The sequence below is a fragment of the Liolophura sinensis genome, chromosome 10 (assembly GCF_032854445.1).
Source record: "Liolophura sinensis isolate JHLJ2023 chromosome 10, CUHK_Ljap_v2, whole genome shotgun sequence".
Lineage (NCBI taxonomy): Eukaryota > Metazoa > Mollusca > Polyplacophora > Chitonida > Chitonidae > Liolophura > Liolophura sinensis.
The window spans coordinates 5,127,419-5,146,909 of NC_088304.1; the positions used below are offsets into that span (position 1 = coordinate 5,127,419).

Here is a 19,491-nt window from a genome sequence, read left to right on the forward strand (position 1 = left end):
TAATTTTGGTCCCATGAATAAAATCTTAAAGTACAAAATTGAAATTTGGTCTGTATATCTAGGACATAATATCATTTGTAAATTTTTAGAAGCTGACATAAGAGGGTTTCAGAGATATTGAGTGCCAAAGTATGGCCCATTTTTTTATGCCCACCTGATATATACCACTGACTGCATTTCAAAAGTTCAGTCTAATTTCCCCTATTAAAGTATTGCCATTGTTTTTGAAACAGGCCAAACACATACAATTAGTTTTAATTCAAGGTTCTTGATTGATACGCTGTACTCTAGGGCATGTATCCAAAGTAAGAGACAAGATACTCTCATACACAATACTAAAACAGGTTATCTTTGCTTATCAATTTGCTTTTATTTCTTTAAGAGTTTATTTCAGAAGTTAATGTAGAGACTCTCAGCGTAAACAACATCATTCCTTCGTATATATTGTTGTTCCAGTAAAAAAATTTCTTTGTAAACCACTACAACAACAACAAACGCTCTTAAGAATGACTATACAGTCCAACAGATGTTTAACTTGGACATAATTAGCCATCATTAATACTTCAATGTAATATAAACTCTCAATATTTATTAAGTTATTTGAATATTTCACAGGTATTATTTTTTCTTGCTGTACTCAGGAAAATGTAACTAACATAATGTAGTCTGGCATACAGGATATGACCGTATACCTCAAAGGATAGAAGTATTCATTTATTCAGTTAACTTTTGTTTAATGTCATATTCAAGAATTTTTCATTTATACCATGGTGGCCAGTTTTAAGCTCAGCGTAAATGTTTTTTTTTTTTAAGTTCCTGATAAACTTTCTCACCAGTCACATACAGACATCAGTCACATCATATTGGTGATATTCTTTAATGAACACCATATTGTGCAACGATTTCATCATAGTCTACAGTTTATAGCCACCATGATCCCACAATCTGGGATATTACAAATTCCCTGTCCAAGGCAGGAAGTGAATTCACACCTTATGTGTCTTAGAAACTGAAAGACAAGCACTTTTAATCCATCTCATAGAATATAAACCTTCAAACTTAGAGCACGCCATAAACAGAGACAACTACTGGCACTGTATATCTGAACATGCGACAACCTTTAGCTTCTAAACAATATATTTATTTATTTATTTGATTGGTGTTTTACATCATACTCAAGAATATTTCACTTATACAATAGCTACAAGCATTATAGTGGGAGGAAAACGGGCAGAGCCCTGGAGAAAGCCACGACCATTCTCAGGCAGCTCCATATCATGATAGCATAAAGAGGATTTTACCCTGCTCCGACTGTAAGCATGATATCACAAGGATAATGTCTGAAGGAGTGTCTTGTGGATGTCAGGAGGATAATGTCTGAAAGATGATTTTATGGTTGTCAGGAGGATACTTCTGAAGGGTTATTTTAAGGCTGTCAGGAGAATAATGTCTAAAGGATTGCCTTGTGGATGTCAAAAGGATATGTCTGACCGATTGCCTAGTGGCTGTCAGGAGAATAACGTCTAAAGGATTGCCTTGTGGATGTCTGAAGGATATGTCTGAAGGATTGCCTAGTGGCTGTCAGGAGAATAACGTCTAAAGGATTACCTTGTGGATGTCTGAAGGATATGTCTGAAGGATTGCCTAGTGGATGTCAGGAGAATATGTCTGAAAGATTGTCTTACAGTTGTCAGGAGGATATGTCTGAAGGATTGCCTTATGGTTCTCAGAAGGATAATGTCTGAAGGATTGTCTTAGGGTTGTCAGGAGGATATGTCTGAAGGGTTATTTTATGACTTTCAGGTGGATATTGTCTTTAAAATAATTTCTTGGGCGAAGGAAACTGAGGAGAGCCTGGGCCCACCGTATTTCCTACCATGTGACAAAAACTGTATAGCGTTAAGCAACAATGAAATAAATACACACCACATTTAGTCTTACGCTTCATTGATTTCATATTAATTTAAAAACAACACCTTTACAACTCACTTATTTTATTTTCCAAGGGAAATCTTTTGTAGGTGATCCTCAAAAGGTAACAATAAGCCCATATCAGTGATACTTATGCATAGTCCAGGGCCTCTCAGTGGCCCTTTGCTTCTCCAACGGAACCAAAGCTTTCTTGGAGGGGTGCAGTGTGTCATTGATTCCTGCACGTTGTTTACGTTTGGCATTTGACATATAACTATCATCATCTTTGTCATCGTCTTGCTGCTCATTGTTCCATCCTTGCTGATCATTGTACATCCTCGCAGCTCGGAGACCTTGCTGATCACTGAACTGTGTCCCACTGTCGTCCGGAGGTGCACCGTCAGACACAGATATAGTGTCCAGGACGTGAGAATATCTGCAGCTTTTCCCGAACCTACACTTTCCTTGCTTGAATTTCCAACAGATTTGTTTTTTAGCTCCCATGGCAGCTGCAGATGGACATGTCATTTTAACATGTTTTTCCAAAATTGAATGCTTTGCTTTCTCTGCCTCCCGGTATTGGTTTGTGAATACAGAAAACACTCCAACAGAATCACAGGCATCGCAGTCATGCTTTGTCTTCTCTGCAGGAGACAACAATGGATTCTGTAGCAGTGGATTCGGCAAACGTTTTATTGATACTTCTGATTCTCTTGTCACTTCTGGGGTCTCGTTACACTCTTCCTCCTCATCAGTACTGTCCAGTGTAGATTCTAACAGATTTCTTCCTTTTGTAGTTGTCTCCTTTTCTTTCCTGTGAACATATACCACAGCACTGACATGAAATGACAACATCAACTAACTACGGTACTGTATTTGACCTAATATTTCTCATTCCATGGCTAGATTGCTAATTCTGTTTGATACTGAAATTTCTCTTTATCTTAGGATGCTGCTTAGGGGTTTGTACAAAAGTTGAAGTACCATGATATTCTGCTGGAAATATATAAGTAAATCACCAAAGGTAAAAAGCACTGGCCTTCGAAAAAATCTCTTTTTGGGAGCGAAAATACCATAATTTTTACTTATATTCAGACACAGCTCTCAGGATATTGCCCATTGTTATTTTCTTTCCCATTCTCATGTTATCTTTCAATTTATCATCTGCTAACTACCATTACGAGAGAGAAAAGTTCCAAGATGTGTGCTGTATCAAATGTTTTTATTAGATTGTTGTTCTGATGCACTGCCCAGTTTTTTTTTTATTTACACAATGGCAGTCAGCTTTATTGATGGAAGAAATCGGAGTGCCCTGCATAAACTGTCAGCCTAGGTCTTTGTGAGTGTCAGTTAATAATGTATCCCGCTGGTGGTTTATGCAGTGCTTTAGAATAATTCACTTTATATGACGGCAGCCAGCACTGTGGTGGGAGGCATATGTGTCAAGCCACGGCTATAATATTGTACATGAATACCCACTCCACAACTAGAAATTAATGGTCGATTATTCCTTCTTATATTTCAGGACAGTTTTGGAAGATGACACGACGGCAGTTGCGAAGACAAAGATGATGCCTTTGTTTTCAAAATAGCCATGTTGAAGACGCACTGAACCCTGGAACTATGTTCAACTTGAGAAGTTGAGGTTGAACTAAAAATGAAAATGTTCAACAATAACTGAATGAGCGAAATAAATTTGAGATGAACTGACACTGCTGATTCTTTCTTTGCAGTATCGTCCTCCTCCTTAGAGCTGTCAGAATCCGAACCATAGTCTGCCACTAATCCCAGCAACGACATCGCTGTCCGCAATAACCATATGAAATGTGACAGGAAGTGGACAATGTTTGTTTGATGTCATCAGCCGATCCGATAAATTGCAAATTTGATTGGTTGAAAGAGCCGGTGTCGTTGGAATTAAACATGTGAGTGTTGTGGATGCTACGATTTACATGTATGGATGATATTTAACTTTAGTCGTGTGAATCGTGAACTGTCATTCTAGTTAAATCCGTAATTGTTCGACTTTGACTTTCGGTTCTCGAGCACCCATCGATCAGCTGGCGGATGTAGATGGCGCGACTAACGCCTTTATAACGTCGAGAGGCTCAATTTGGGAAACAGTCTGTGCGAACGTTCGAGAGGGGACCCTCCGTAAGTATTTTAATTTGAAACAAAAATCAATTTTTGAGCAAACACCGTTGTTTTGTTTTTTCCATAACAGGAGTAAAAATAAGAATAGGAAAATGTAGCTTAAAAGTTGTTTTTGAAGTATTTGCGTGTCGGAAATGAGAGTGTGACATACCTGACGTGGCATATTGTCTGACCCCATTCATTGACAGACCGGCGAAAAAGATCCACGACTGCACAGAAAAGATGTCGGGGAAAGTTCGACAAAAGACCTCGGCAAATACAGCCGATTCGGCTATACAGACTGTAAACGAACGAATTCTGAAGGAGTGTCACACACTGTATGCCGACCCAGACAATGGTAAGTAATGATATACTTAAATTCGCTTCCAAACTCCCCCCCTCCGTCCCCGTCTCCCCCATCCCCCTTCGCTCTTACCAATTCTTCGCTGTCACCGATTGTCAGTTGATGACAGTTCACTGAAGAAAAATTGTGTTTTCTGGTGTCTGTCATCACTGTATTGGCTTGTATCAATTATTGTGGAATAGCTGAAAGGATTTGATTTAGTTCATCTTTTTTTCAGAGATAGTGTAAGATAAGAACTTGTTCACGACAGGGCAGAAAGTGTAATGTATTAAAGTTCTGTTTTTCTGGACAGTTTGTGCATGCATATGGCAGTTGGGAAGGTCACCCAGCTGATGTGGATCACATGACCAGATCATGATCAGAAGGCCCTCGCAGACAAAATGTCTGTCTCTCACACTCCTGTATTGCGGGTGTGGACCAATCAGATTTCCCATATACAAGTCATATTGCAGTTCATGTCATGTATGTGTGTAAACAATCAATTTTTCAATGAGAAGCAATCTAAAAAAAAAGCACATGACTGGTGAGAGACATTTGAGGTTTCTTGAATTACATGATTAAGGAATGAAATGTGAAAACTGTTGAATCATTGCACTGGGGAACCTGGTCAAATGCTTTCATCACAGTGCCAGAACTGGTTGGAGATTGTCACGTGTGGCAGACTGACAAGCCTGTGAAGAGCTTAGTGTTTAGCTGGCCTGGCCGGGCAGCTCGCCTGATGTAGCAGTCTGTCTGAGTCAGTTTTGTCTGTGTAGTCAGGCAGGACCTGGCGAGTTGCCAGCCCATGAAATCACCAGTCACCCAGAGTATGGGAAGTTCACATCACTTTGTCAGGTTTCAGAACCTGCAAATTTTAACCTTTTTTTTTCCACTCCTGAATTCTGTGTAATTGGGTACCAGTTTCTAAAGCTTGTTTAAATAGAATCTTTACCATTGTAATTAAGCAGTTAAGTCAGACAGTGTTTTTTCAACTTGCCTGATGCAGTTTATTTCTGATTAGATCAGTTCATGAGGTTTGCTGCGATGTAGGTATCGAGTGAGCAGATCTTGGACCGCTTAATCAACACAGATCTTGGACCGCTTAATCAACGTCAACATCCAGGTCATGGACCGCTGAATCAGGCCTTCAAATTTGAAACCTGCTATCACATACCTATGCCTTTTCACTCATGAAATCTGGATGTGCTAATTACATACGCATGGTATATAACCAAGAGTGTTGGGAATAAAGATTTAGGTACATGAGTGGTGCAGATCACAATCCCAGTCTTATGCAGTGAGTGTGACGTAAACGTACGATTTTAATACTGCAGCAAAAGTGCAACTTTTCACCAGTGGAATCGCAAAATTTCACTTTCTTATGGTGGACTGTCGAGCTTGCCGAGGCTGGGGGACCGTTGGGCTTGCCGAGGCGGGCTGACCACCCGGCAAGGTACACGTGCCACGAGCTGTCCAGTGAGGCGGGGTACGCATGCCACAGTTGTCCTGCGTGGCGCCTCCTGAGGGGGGTCTCGCCACAGGTGTCCCGCGTGGCGCCCTGATGGGGGTGTCCGTACAGGTGTCCCGCGTGGTGCCCTGAGGGGGTTGTCTCCACAGGTGTCCATCGTGGCGCCCTGAAGGGGGTGGCCCCTCAGATGTCCCGCATTGCGCCCTGAGAGGGGTGGCCCCACAGGTGCTCCGCGTGGTGCCCTGAGGGATGGCCCCACAGATGTCCCCCGTGGTACCTTAAGAGGGGTGGCCCCCACAGGTGTCCCCTGTGGCGCCCTGGGAGGGATGGCCATCAGGTGCCCCGCGTGGCGCCCTGAGGGGTGGCCCCACAGGTGTCTTGAGGAGTGGCCTTGCAGGTGTCCAGCATGGTGTGACATTTGATGTATTTCCTGTAATAGGATTATCACACAGACAGTGACCTAGACCTAGCCTTAACTCTCCACGTGTCTGCTTGCTCAGCATGACTAACCTAACTACAGTTATGTGGAGAATTTCCTCTGCTTCTGTTATTTTCACGACCTTTTGATGGGACCAGGTAAGGGTGGCCTGACTATTTATACAGCAGATTTCTAACATCTAATATCTGTTACCTCTGGCTAGCCTGGAGAGTGCTCTGACAATCCGCAGCCATACAGATATAGCAGCATGTTGAGCAGCTCAATCCAGCAGAGACTGTGATTAGAAGGTTATTGGCAGGTCAACTTACCTTATTTGTTGTAATTATCCACCCCAAATGATTTTAAGTCTGTTCACAGGTAAGAATTTCACACTTTCAAAAATACTGTAGGTCTGTAAGAAAAAATAAATTGGAAGAAAAATAATTTTTACTGTATCAGACTGTGTTGTTGAACACAGAAATCAGTATGATCCATCATATAAGACCACAATATTAAGAACCAGATTGATATTGAAAATATTCCTGCTGGAAAAAAAATTTATTTACTGTGAATGATGCTTGACTATCATATTGCAAAGATGTATAAAATATCTACATATTGACGTTCAATTTTCGTTAGCTGTATGTTGAGGAATTCACAATATCCTGTTCATAGCCAGGTCTGAAATACGCATATCTTCTACATAATGCTGTTATGGTTAACTTAATGTTGCATGTAAATACATGAAGTCTTTTAGGAGGGAAACTTTTTTAAAAACTATTTTCGTCAAGTTTATTTTGGTACCTGGATGGGCACAATGAAATTTGGTATCTAACACAGGATATGGACGTTTGTTCTGAAATAAAACATTTATTATTTATTATTATTATTATTACCTAATTGACTGATTAAAGGTCAGATGTTTAAAAAATTTGGTTAGTAGTAATTAAGGTGTGATTTATTAACATGTAAATGATGACTTTTAATGTGAAACTTTACCGGTTTGGTTTGTGTAACATGGCACTTCACATTTCTCATATAAAACTCAGATTTCTCGTAAATAACAACCAGATATTAAGTAAATTGTTACCAGCTTCCTGTGGCACATGTAGACTACACAATGTAGCTACATCATGCATAGTACTGCACGTATCTGCTTTTGGATTTGTGATTTGAATACTTCAATAAGTATGCTGAGACTGAATCCATGTGATTAATTTTCTCAAAAGTGTAATCAGTATTATTTTTAACTGGTTTATAATCTGGTGTAAAAGCAATTTTTAATAGGTTTTATCACTGTAAGCAATGTGAAGGCATAAGGCACTTGACATTGCACTTCACTATCGTAGTTACCAAACAGCAATCACAAGGAGCTTAATTTGCATCACCTGTAGATCTGTTTTGGGAATGGGAGACTTCAAACGAGTAATTTCCTTGTGATTGAAAATTAACCTGCATTCAATTTGTTTGTCTCGGTGTAAGTGGACACTAGCTGAATAAGTCAGTGCTGCTAATGTCGGAGGTGCAAGTGGACATTATCTGAAGAACAGTTAGTGCTGCTAATGTCAGAGGTGGGGGGCCTCCGTGGCTCGGGTGGATAGCGCCCTAGCACAGTGTAATGACCCAGGAGTCTCTCACCAATGCGGTTGCTGTGAGTTCATGTCCAGCTCATGTTGGCTTCCTCTCCGGCCGTAAGTCGGAAGGTCTGGCAGCAACCTGCGGATGGTTGTGGATTTCCCCCAGGCTCTGCCTGCTTTCCTCCCACCATAATGCTGGCTGCCGTCGTATAAGTGAAATATTCTTGAGTACGGCATAAAACACCAATCAAATAAATAAATAAATAAATGTCAGAGGTAGTAAGTGGACATTAGCTGAAGAACAGTTAGTGCTGCTAATGTCGATCTCTCGGTGTAAGTGGACATGAGCTGAAGAACAGTTAGTGCTGCTAATGTCGGAGGTGTAAGTGGACATGAGCTGAAGGACAGTTAGTGCTGCTATTGTCACAGGTGTAAGTGGACATGAGCTGAACAACAGTTAGTGCTGCTAATGTTGGTCTCTCAGTGTAAGTGGACATGAGCTGAACAACAGTTAGTGCTGCTAATGTCGGAGGTGTAAGTGAACATTAGCTGAAGAACAGTTAGTGCTGCTTATGTTGGTCTCTCTGTGTAAGTGGACATGATCTGAACAACAGTGCTGCTAATGTCGGAGGTGTAAGTGGACATGAGCTGAAGAACAGTTAGTGCTGCCAATGTCGGAGGTGTAAGTGGACATGAGCTGAACAACTGTTAGTGATGCTAATGTTGGAGATGTAAGTGGACATTAGCTGAAGAACAGTTAGTGCTGCTATTGTCGGTCTCTTGGTGTAAGTGGACATGAGCTGAACAACTGTTAGTGATGCTAATGTGGGAGGTGTAAGTGGACATGAGCTGAAGAACAGTTAGTGCTGCTAATGTCGGTCTCTTGGTGTAAGTGGACATGAGCTGAACAACTGTTAGTGATGCTAATGTGGGAGGTGTAAGTGGACATGAGCTGAAGAACAGTTAGTTCCGCTAATGTTGGAGGTGTAAGTGGACATGAGCTGAAGAGCAGTTAGTGCTGCTAATGTCGGTCTCTTGGTGTAAGTGGACATGAGCTGAACAACTGTTAGTGATGCTAATGTTGGAGATGTAAGTGGACATTAGCTGAAGAACAGTTAGTGCTGCTATTGTCAGAGGTGTAAGTGGACATGAGCTGAAGAACAGTTCGTGCTGCTAATGTCGGAGGAATTTTCACTTTTGATTCACAGTCAGGTGATATTTTCCAGATTTCTCAACTTCATTTTAGTGCACACAGGATAAAGATAGAACTTTTCCATTTTTGCAATTGGTCGTCTGGGTATATTTAGTATATTAGTGCAGATAATAAAACATGTAGACGGCTCAGAATGGGATGTATTATTCCTAAAGTTAAAAGTGAAGGTTGGAAGCCATTCATTTTCAAGGACAAACCAAACATGTGTTCTATGTTGATTCTTTTTCAACCTGAAATCTTGGCTTTGTGAAACGTATGTAAAATTCAGTCTGTCTTTTTAACGGTTTAATTATTCAACAAGTGCAGGCATCGGGCGACACCAATAAAAAACAGTGCTTATTTTTGACATTGACAGATTTTGACATTGGCACATTTCATTTTCAATTTTTTTTTTCCCATCTTTCCTTTTTCTTATGGTCATTTCATCAGAACAGGTTGTCTCAAAGATACAGACGTCAGTTTAGCTAAAATCAGGCTACACCAATTTTACTTCATGTTTTACAAGCAAGCCAACACTAAAAAACAAATAAACTGTATATGGATTAGGAATAAAACAGAAAACCCACCTTTTCAAGAGTACTCAATATTTCTTGAACAGGAAAACTTTCTGGCACAGTCTGCCTTCCCCACAAAGCAGATGGTTAAGTTTTATGCCCTCCGACGATATTGGAAGAAGATTTATTCTGTTAGTAAAACAAGTTAAATTGGTGTGGCCTTGTGTAGAACAAGTACATGTAGCTACATCAGTACACCACAGTGCACTGTTTAATCTCCTGTATACAACACATCCTTCAGGCAATAGGCTAGAGTGCTGGCTTCCTGCTAGGACTGAAGTGTACAGCTACCCTCATTTTTCACCCACCCCAGCAGACAATGTGAACCATTCTGAAAGAACTGTAGGGAGTAAAGAAATAATTTACTAACACATACAAATCATTTGTTTCATTTTCAAGATAATTGAATACATAAATTCAACTGAAAACTGTCTTTTAGACATCGAAGAAGTTGAAGATTTACAGTATTTATACATACATGTACATTTTGTTAATCTGTGAGCAATGGGTGCTTCAAGAAAGCTGTAGTATACACCTCGATATGATAATTTAATAATTGATAAATAAGTCTGATTGAGATCATGTGGAGGTTTTTCCAGAAGTGTATTTAGTTGGAATTATATATTATTATAAAATTAGGGATAATTCAACATAAGGCCAGATTTATTAATATTCGCCAATTTTAATTGATAAACATTTCATTGATCACTCTAAAACATCTAAGTGAAACCGTATACATGTATGGGAAAGTTTGTTGGTATTTCATCAATTAGTGTAGCAAATGTGAGTCATCTGACAAGTTTTAAATGTGTCCTTTGAAATACCCCCCAACTAGATTCATGTGCACCTGCAAAACACTTGGGGCCGCTTGCACAAAGGAATCGTAAACTTAAGTTGATTATAAATCACTATTATCATGATTGTAAATCACTATTATCATGATTGTAAATCACTATTATCATGATTGTAAATCACTATGTCATGATTGTAGCCCTAACTTACAATCAATGCCCTCTTGCATAAGGAGATTGTTAACTGTCGTAGTTGTAATTCACAGTCCGAATTACGATCCAGTTGACTGTGTTGAAAATATTTACTATCGTCCCAAAATTAACATAAAATTAACAAACACTTGCCTCAGGTAGCCTTTGGTAGACTGTTTTTGCGAAACGTGCAGTTTAACTGTCTTAAAAAGATGTATTTATTTGTTCTTAGCTGCTGAATCACTGTGAAATACGGCTCTTCTGAAAATGAAGGCAAGACAAATTTTTGACTGGCACATGTTCCATTTACTCAAACCTCAAATATGTAAGAGTATTACATATGTAATATGCAAGTCCTATATATATATATATATATATATATATATATATATATATATATATATAGATGTGTGTGGGTGAATGGCCAGCTGTGTTGTACATGATAGCAGTGTACAGTTGCTAAAAAAAGTCTAATTTTCAAAATCACCAAATGTTTTCAAGTTTCCAGTTGATATCTACATGTACCTTCTTTTGACATTAAGTTGACAAAAGCTTCACGTCACTACAGTAATAAAAATGGCGCCCCAAAAATCTGTTTACTTTAAATGCATTAAAATATTAGCTTTGAGGAACTTCATTGTGGTAATGGATTTAGACCAGATTCTGGAAATGCGAATCTAAAGGAGTCTATTTAAGTTTTGATTAAAATTAGAGAGAGGCCTGCACTGATAGCTTGGCCTAAAATTTCTCAAAAGTATTATTTTGTGACATTTATTTGCCTGTAAAAGTGTTTCAGGGTGCGCACAGACCTTGAAACTCCTTAAAAGTGCTTGAAAAATACAATTTCATTTTCAAGTACCTGAAAGCCCTTAAAAAAGACAAATACCCCTGGAAACTCCTTGAAAATCTGAATTTGTCCCGAACTTAAATATTGTCTGTTGACCGCTGAGTCTGTATATCGGGAGCTCGCTGATAATTCTCCCATAATCAGGGCTTCCGCTCGTACTAGCCATAGTCGCAAATTTAGGACAATTTTTTGAAATGGCGATAAAATTTGAATTTTTTTTGACGGCAGATTTATTTGCTTAAGAAAAAATACAAATGTTATACAAAATCTACCATTTGAGTTTTTTGGAGTTTTTAGCAGATTTTCGCAATTTTTCTTATGAAAATAATCCACTCATTTTCATTTCAAACGGCCTCATCTCGGGGAAACAAGAACAACACAGTTGTATGGCAATTACTTGACAGAAATCTACAAAGGGTATTCAGCATTGTTGCAAGCTATGTTACATTAAATAATGCTTGAAACAATTTTTGTTAACTAACAAATGAGAATTTTGGGGATAAGATTGATAAAAGATAAAAACGAATTACAGAAGGAGACCTACCTGTACAAGAGTCATGGCCGCTAAGGAAGTATGGCTAAAGAAAAATAGTATTTACTACAAAATTTGATGTGTGGCTAATGTGACACGTTGAAAAAAAAATACTAAAAATACTGACTTAGAGGAAGCCCTGCATGATGATATATGGCGTTCATTTTTTTAAATTAGCCAAGGCTGGATCAAAGAATGTGTTGCATTACAGAGGTGCAGGACAGATATTTCTTGCAAAAGAGTGCATACTATTCAATATACATGCATGCAAATTAAAGCATCTATAATTCAGACTTAAAATATAGTCTATAATTTGCACCATGGTATGTTTAAACTAACCTTGAAAATGACAAAAAACTCCGTGAAAACTCCTTAAATTTCATTTTCATATACCTGTGCGAACCCTGTATTTTTTGGGTTGCAAAATATAGGTCATAATTTTAGTTTACCGTAAGAACCTATGCAACCAATATTTTGAAACCTTCTTTAGGGGCCAGAGAAATAATAAATTCTCAAATTTATGAACCTTGCATTTTTACTCTCATTTTCATGACAAATTCCACCTGAAACAGTTCTTTCGAGGTGTTGAAAATGTTGAAGATTTCTCCTTTTTATAAGCTCAGCGAGTCAGTTTGTATGAATGCTATGTGGATTTGCCCACCTTGGGGTAAAGGAGACAAAAACATTGCCAAGGTTGTTTTTTTTCCATGGTATTTATGAATTGATGAGAGTTCACTTGGCATTGAGTCTCACTGAGGTGTCTCTCTTGAGCTAGGTGACATTTGAAAAGGCACGACAATACCAGACTAATGTGGGTTGCTCAGATGGGTGAAAAGTGAACTCTCTTATTTGACCATTATGCATTCACCATTAAACCTTTCATGTAAATAGCTCTGCCGGCATCCATAGAATGTGTAGGGAGTTGTCATCGCCCATGAATACAAAATATCAAAAGAGCAGGATTTTGTCTTCTCTTAATCTTAATTCAAAAGAATATAGTATATGTTCTGGAGTCTGTCATTCAGCAGTGTCAGACACCTGCATATATATATATATATATATATATATATATATATATATATATATATATATATACACACATACACACATACACACATACATACACAGATGTAGGTATGTGTAAACAAGTTCCAAGTTGCATATTACGGGCACATTGCATGCACTTGTATATAGTGTAAATCTTCAAACTTTTCAAGCATTAACACACTTTTTGGAGTGGAGTTTATGCACACAATTATTATGAATATGCGGCTAAAGGTGGTTTGTTCAGGTCATTAAAACTTCAAGCTTCGTAAAACTGCGCAGTGTGTTTCTCTAAAACCCATAGTTCTGTTAGAATGTTTCGAAATATTGGTGGCAGAATTGGGTCATACACATTTATGTGCAGCCAATTTTTTTTTTTTTTTTTTTTTTTTTTTTTTTTTTTTAGCATCATGCGTATATGTATAATATGAGTCTTTCTCCTGAATGTTTCTGGCTTTATTTAAGATCATTCGCAGAAAACCAGTGATTAAGGTAATGCCAGTTTTATTTTCTCGAGCTATGATTACGTGGCAGTCAGATTTTAAATTTAAATTGAAACTGAAAATCCATCTTTTTTTATTTTGCCCTATATAAATTGTTTTTTTGGTTTTTTTGATAACCTTTCTGTTTAACATGACATAACTGTGTCTAACTGGAGCTATTGCTGGTACATCTAACATTTCCCATAATTCTGATGATTTTTAACTTTTATTTTTATACCTTCCTCTAACATTAAAAACTTGGTGTGGCATTAGCGGGCTTCAAAAGCTGCGGAAAGGTGCATGGAAGTATTTGAATTTACCACTTTTTAATAAAACCTTTAGAAAGAGCATAGTGCTATTTTAGATGGTTATAAATACATGTATGTGTACATAGCTTAGTGTCTGGTCATTGCAAACAAATACAGTTTGGAATTAACATTGATTATACACATTAAAACAAATTTCAGGAAAAATTTGAATGAAGTATGGTTCACAGGTCCGACTAGCCAGCTGTGCAATGAAAAAACAAAAACTAAAAAAAAAAAAAAATAATTGTTTGAAGGAAATTGTTGTAGGTAACAGGGATATTATCAGAAGACTCCAGAGAAGGCACACATACGAGTTTGCTGCCAATGTGTGGGCATCCAGGATATGGTGGTAGACGGCTGTGTCGTCTCCTCACTGTAGGCTGGGCAGCGCTCTTAACTTACGAGACGCCTTTGATCAGGTCAGACTAACATGTCAGTTATGTGGGAGGATCGCGCAAAGGCTGCGGAAAACTCGGTCTCTGATCTCAAGCCGTTGCCAAGTCTTGGACTGGCACCTGATGTTTAGCAGGTCATCTTGAACCATCCTCTTTGCCAGACTGGACTTTGCCAATCTCTTCTCTCTTCCCCCCCCCATCTCAGAGTAATCTGTGCATATCGTCATTTGTGGAGGACTAGAAAATGTGTAAAATGTAGTACAGGTAATTTAAGAACCACTCTGTACCAACCTAAATGATCTGTAATAAGGGTTTCTTAATGATCAAATTATACAGACTATACTGGTTTGGCTTTCAGTTTAAAAGTTTCACATATACCTGTTCAAAGGTGATTTCCTCTATTAATGAATCTGCCATCATATAAATATAATTCATAAACATAAGTGAAATAGATAATAAATGAATGTTGATAGCTCATTTGTGTGACATTGCGGATTTCCCTTGGCAGATTTGACCATCTGAAAAGGATGGTTTGTATTTCTTCATTTTTAAGAGTTCTTTGAGAGCATGTGTCACCAAGGTTGGGTTGCGTGCAATTTCATTGTCCACCAAGGTGTGGTATTAGTCTTGTTCCAGTCTCAGATCAGTAATTTTAAAAACTTCCTTTTCCAGTAGGGTATGATCCTACATCTACCTTTCAAACAAAAGCCAGAACACCCTTGTAAGATCAATAACTTTCAAAATCGGACAAAATGTATAACTTGGCCATAAACAAAATTTTAGGTAATTTACCATGTCTGTCTTTCTGGTTACTTCCTGGCTGAAGCCAGTCTGTGATTTGACACATCAATACAGGACATGCATGTTGACATGAGCATTAATATTAACCTTTTTCCCCCACAAGGTTATTTAAGTAACTGTGTCCGCTACCTGTAACACACAGGACCTGCTGGCAAGATAGTAGTACTGGCACTAAAACACTTCCTTATTATAACCAGTATTAAATTGGCACCTTAAGTGACCTTGTGGTTCAGCTGTGCTGTTTTCTTGTGGGAATTTGTTTCGCTGTGATTTACATAGAGGTTACTCAAGGCAGCATAAAAGCTTTGACCAGGAAGAAAAAGAAAAAAAATAGTGCTTTCAATTTTGGCTTTCTACTTGGAACAGTCAGTTGAATGTGTTATGTGGCCTCTAATTGGTGTTGTTACTTAATTACATCAAAATTAATGACGGTGTAATATTTGTAAAGGTGAAAGAGCAACTTTGAGTGAGATTTATGCGCCTTTCTTTTTTGATCTGCTCAAAAAGGAAAAAGCTACATTGGTTGGGTTGACCAATTTCATGACTTAACAAAAATGTAATTTTATCAGTCTACACCACTGGAATAATGTTCTCAGAATATGCTTGAACAAACACCTTGCAAACATGCGAAAAGAATTACAAGACTTACATTGAATAAGTACTGTAGCGCCAAATTGGGATGACAAATGAATGATTGCGACAATGAATTTCACACCACAGAGTGCTACAAGTAAGGCTCTAGGTTTTGCGAGGTACCTGACACACCAGCCAACTTAATACTGTGGCCAAACTATTAAAGAGCCAGGTAACTCTTTGGTTATAAAATAAAGCTTTAGCAGGATAGTCCAAGATTGTCACATAAAAATCAGAGTGTGTGCCGCAAGAATTAAAGAACATTTTCACATTAATTCCTTTTCAATTTTAGGATTACTTAAGCATTGATTAAATTGTCTTCCGTTTCAAACACTGTGATATTAAATATACAAAAGTCAAGTTAAGTGTTGATTTCTTAATGTTGCGAAGTTCAGACAAGTCCTGTTATTAGCTGATGATGTGTAAATTATTCGAACTTTTCTCGTGTTTGCAGGATGTTGATTCAAGCAAATTCTTAGGGAATTATTCAGTGTAGACCGATAAAAATTATGCATTTTGTGAAGCTCAATTCAGCCAATGTAGTTTTTGTCTTCATAATAAAATTAAAAATAAATGTCAGAGGTGCTCTTTGTTTGGCCGCCTTGTCACATGCTAGGTGGTAAATTCATGTACATGTAGCTGAAAATAGATAGATGTAGCTATAGATGCATTTCGCAGAACAACAAATATGAAACCCAGTCATATCCTGATTTATATATCCTTGTGCATGGAATTATTGATGTTTTCGTGAGGTGGGGTCAGTAAAAGGTGTGTGTAAGCATGTTATGTGATACGGTCACATGTTGGCGTTGTAATAAATTGTGGTTACACCAATGGTAAAATTGTCACTGGTCATGATCTTCATGTACAACATCAGGTTCATGTTTGTCTGTACTGTTTTTCATCTGTGCACTCAGTAACCAGGATCTTGTCATGGTGATCTATGCAGGGCTGGCTGGCTGGCTGGCTGCCAGATTGGATGTCTGTCTGATTGGCTGGCTGGCTGTTTGATAGGCTGTGTGATTGACTGTGTGTCCATCTGATTGGCTGGCTGTCTGATTGACTGTCTGCCTGACTGATTGTCAGTCTGATTGTCTCTCCCTGTCTGTCTGATTGTCTGTGGGTCTGATTGTCTGTTGGTCTGATTGTCTGTTGGTCTGATTGTCTGTTGGTCTGATTGTCTGTTGGCCTGATTGTCTGTTGGTCTGATTGCCTGTTGGTCTGATTGTCTCTGTCTGATTGTTGGTCTGATTGTCTCTGTCTGTCTGATTGGCTGGCTGTCTCTGTCTGTCTGATTGGCTGGCTGGCTGTCTGATTGGCTGGCTTGCTGGCTGGCTGTCTTATTGTCTGTCTGTCTGATTGTCTGGCTGGCTGGCTGATTGTCTGGCTGACTGTCTGGCTGATTGGCTGTCTGATTGGATGGCTGACTGTCTGTCTGTCTGTCCGATTGGATGGCTATCTTTCTGTCTTTCCGATTGGCTGGTTCGCTGTCCGTCCGTCTGTCCGGCCGTCTGTCCGATTGGCTGGCTGGCTGTTCGATTGGCTGGCTCGCTGGCTGGCCGTCTGTCCGATTGGCTGGCCGGCCGTCTGTCCGATTTGCTGGCTGGCTGGCCGCCTATCCGGCCGTCTGTCAGATTGGCTGGCTGGCTGGCTGGCCGGCTGGCCATCTGTCAGATTGGCTGGCAAGCTGGCTGGCTGGCTGACTGGCTGGCTGGCAGTCTGTCTGATAGGCTGGCTGGCTGTCCGTTACGCTGGCCGGTTGGCTGGCCGGCTGTCCGACTGTCTGTCCGATTGGCTGGCTGCATACGCCATTCTGCTGTCGTATAGTCTATTATACCACTGTGAAATAGGCAGTATATTGAAATCTGTTGAGTTTCAATGTAGAAATGCAATAATACAGTTATTATCTCTGTTGTAGTCTAAATGTCTAAAATGCTAGGAATTCAGTCCTCTTTTCAACAAAAGTAAAAATCTGAACTTACATCTACATAAATATCACGTATCAGGTACCCTCTCCTGTTTGTAGCATGTGTACAACCTCAGATGATAATGCCTTACATTACACACACCTTACCTGTAAATAAATGTACTTATTGACAGAAAAATCCATACTTTCTCAGGTAATGACGTAGACTAGACATTGACTGATAAGACTGACAACACTTATATAATTGATTTGTTCTATTATTCGTTAAGTTGAATTGTCTATATCATACAGATATGAGGGAAAACTTGTATGTGTGGTGTCCTGTGATATAAGTTAAATCTTTTTGAAACTTAATCTAAAATATGATTGTATATCATATACGGTAGTTAAAGTACTGATATATCTCATTCCAAGGATAGAGAGAGAAGACAATCAGTTGTCCTCCATGGCTCAAAGACTGCGCATACAGCCTCGAAAGTGTTGAGAAAACATATCGTCACCAAAAGTCCCTCAAACAATAAAAAAGGGGTGAAATGAACAAATTCCTTGTCCAAGGGTGGGATGAAACACGCATTTTGTGTACCTTGGGGTTAGAAGTTGCACACCTTACGACCCTGAATCGTGTCTGGTTTTCCATATATATCATAGTAACTAAATGTCATTAGCTTTTCAAGTATATTGTACTGTGTAAATCACAAGATAATTTTCTCCAAATACGCTGCAGTCTATTTCCAATGCATACCTGTCTTTTCAGTGACGTGATTAGGTTTTCCATGTTTTTTTTGCTGCACTGACTACTGGATTGGTTTTCCATGCAAATTGGGTTGTTATAGGCAAGGCGATGAGTTTTCCCATGTGTTTGATGCTGCATTGTGGACCGTGTGTATTTCCCATACGTGTCTGCATAAACTGGTGTCCTTAAGGGTTTGACACTCACTGGCTGCAGTTTCACCACAATATGACTGAAATTTTTCTGATGTAATCAAAAATAAGTCCTAGCACTGGATTCATTCAAAGGCTATGACCGCTGTGGGAATTTCAACTGGTCCAGATGTGTAAAGCACTTGCTTGATGCAACTGTCAAAATTCTTGAGGTGCAGCAGTTAATACTGATGAATAAATAAGATGTGAAAAGAAAGTACATGGAATGTTGTACTCTCTCTTGTCGTAATTAGACGTGGGTTCTGTATGCCATGTTAGGTGCGTACTTAAACTGCAGGTCAAATTTTGTTTAAAAATTAAAAAAAATTAAAATCACAGGAAGTATAGGAGTAGAGCAGACATCGTGGAATAAAATTCTGAATTAAATGCATATGTGAAATACCTGTGTATGTAAATAGAATTTAAATTTTGAAGTAAATCAGACAGGTGTGGTACAAATTCAGATACACATATTATTGCAAAGAATTTAAAGAGCTTACAGGCTATAAATTCTGTATGAATATATATATATATATATATATAATATATATATATATATATATATATATATAATGTATGAATATATATATATATTAATTTCATGTTATTTAATCTGTGAAAATTAAGGCCGTATACATGAATAATAAAATTTTGTATTTTTTTTTTTTTGTTTCTAGATGTTGGTCATAATGGCTTATTAATAAGCCAATCATACAACATCATGTTTAATAGGCGCAGAGATAAAGAGCTGTCATTGTCATTGTGGCATTGAAATTGAGAGTCCAGGGTGACCTTTACGTTGTACATGTAGTTTAGGTTGTGATTCTTCCTGATACAGAATCTAGGTAGTTGATACTGTCATGACCGTTATACATGACTGCCTGAGGTACAGGATCTAAGTTAACTCTGCCACAGCATGCAGATTTCAGAGCTTACAAGCCGGCTGAGCTTATTGTGCATGTACAGAGACAGAGATCAGCTGATCACCAGACCGACCGGCT

The 19,491-nt window shown here is 38.6% G+C and overlaps 2 protein-coding genes across 2 annotated transcripts in view; one reads left to right on the plus strand and one right to left on the minus strand.

The window, feature by feature from the left end:
• Positions 1 to 359: 359 nt before the first annotated feature.
• On the minus strand, positions 360 to 3,730 carry LOC135476131 (uncharacterized). The gene is made up of 2 exons (XM_064756044.1): positions 3,623 to 3,730; positions 360 to 2,725 (listed from the first exon to the last, which is right to left on the minus strand). Exons 1-2 carry the CDS (start codon positions 3,709 to 3,711, stop codon positions 2,053 to 2,055), a joined length of 762 nt encoding a protein of 253 aa, XP_064612114.1. The 5' UTR covers positions 3,712 to 3,730; the 3' UTR covers positions 360 to 2,052.
• Positions 3,731 to 3,942: 212 nt separating this feature from the next.
• LOC135476130 (sarcalumenin-like) overlaps positions 3,943 to 19,491 on the plus strand; it is an 85,515-nt gene continuing 69,966 nt past the window's right edge. Inside the window, exons 1-2 of the mRNA XM_064756042.1 lie at positions 3,943 to 4,065; positions 4,254 to 4,402. Coding sequence (XP_064612112.1) covers positions 4,288 to 4,402 — 115 coding nt within the window. The 5' untranslated portion in view covers positions 3,943 to 4,065; positions 4,254 to 4,287. The remainder of the gene's footprint in view (positions 4,066 to 4,253; positions 4,403 to 19,491) is intronic.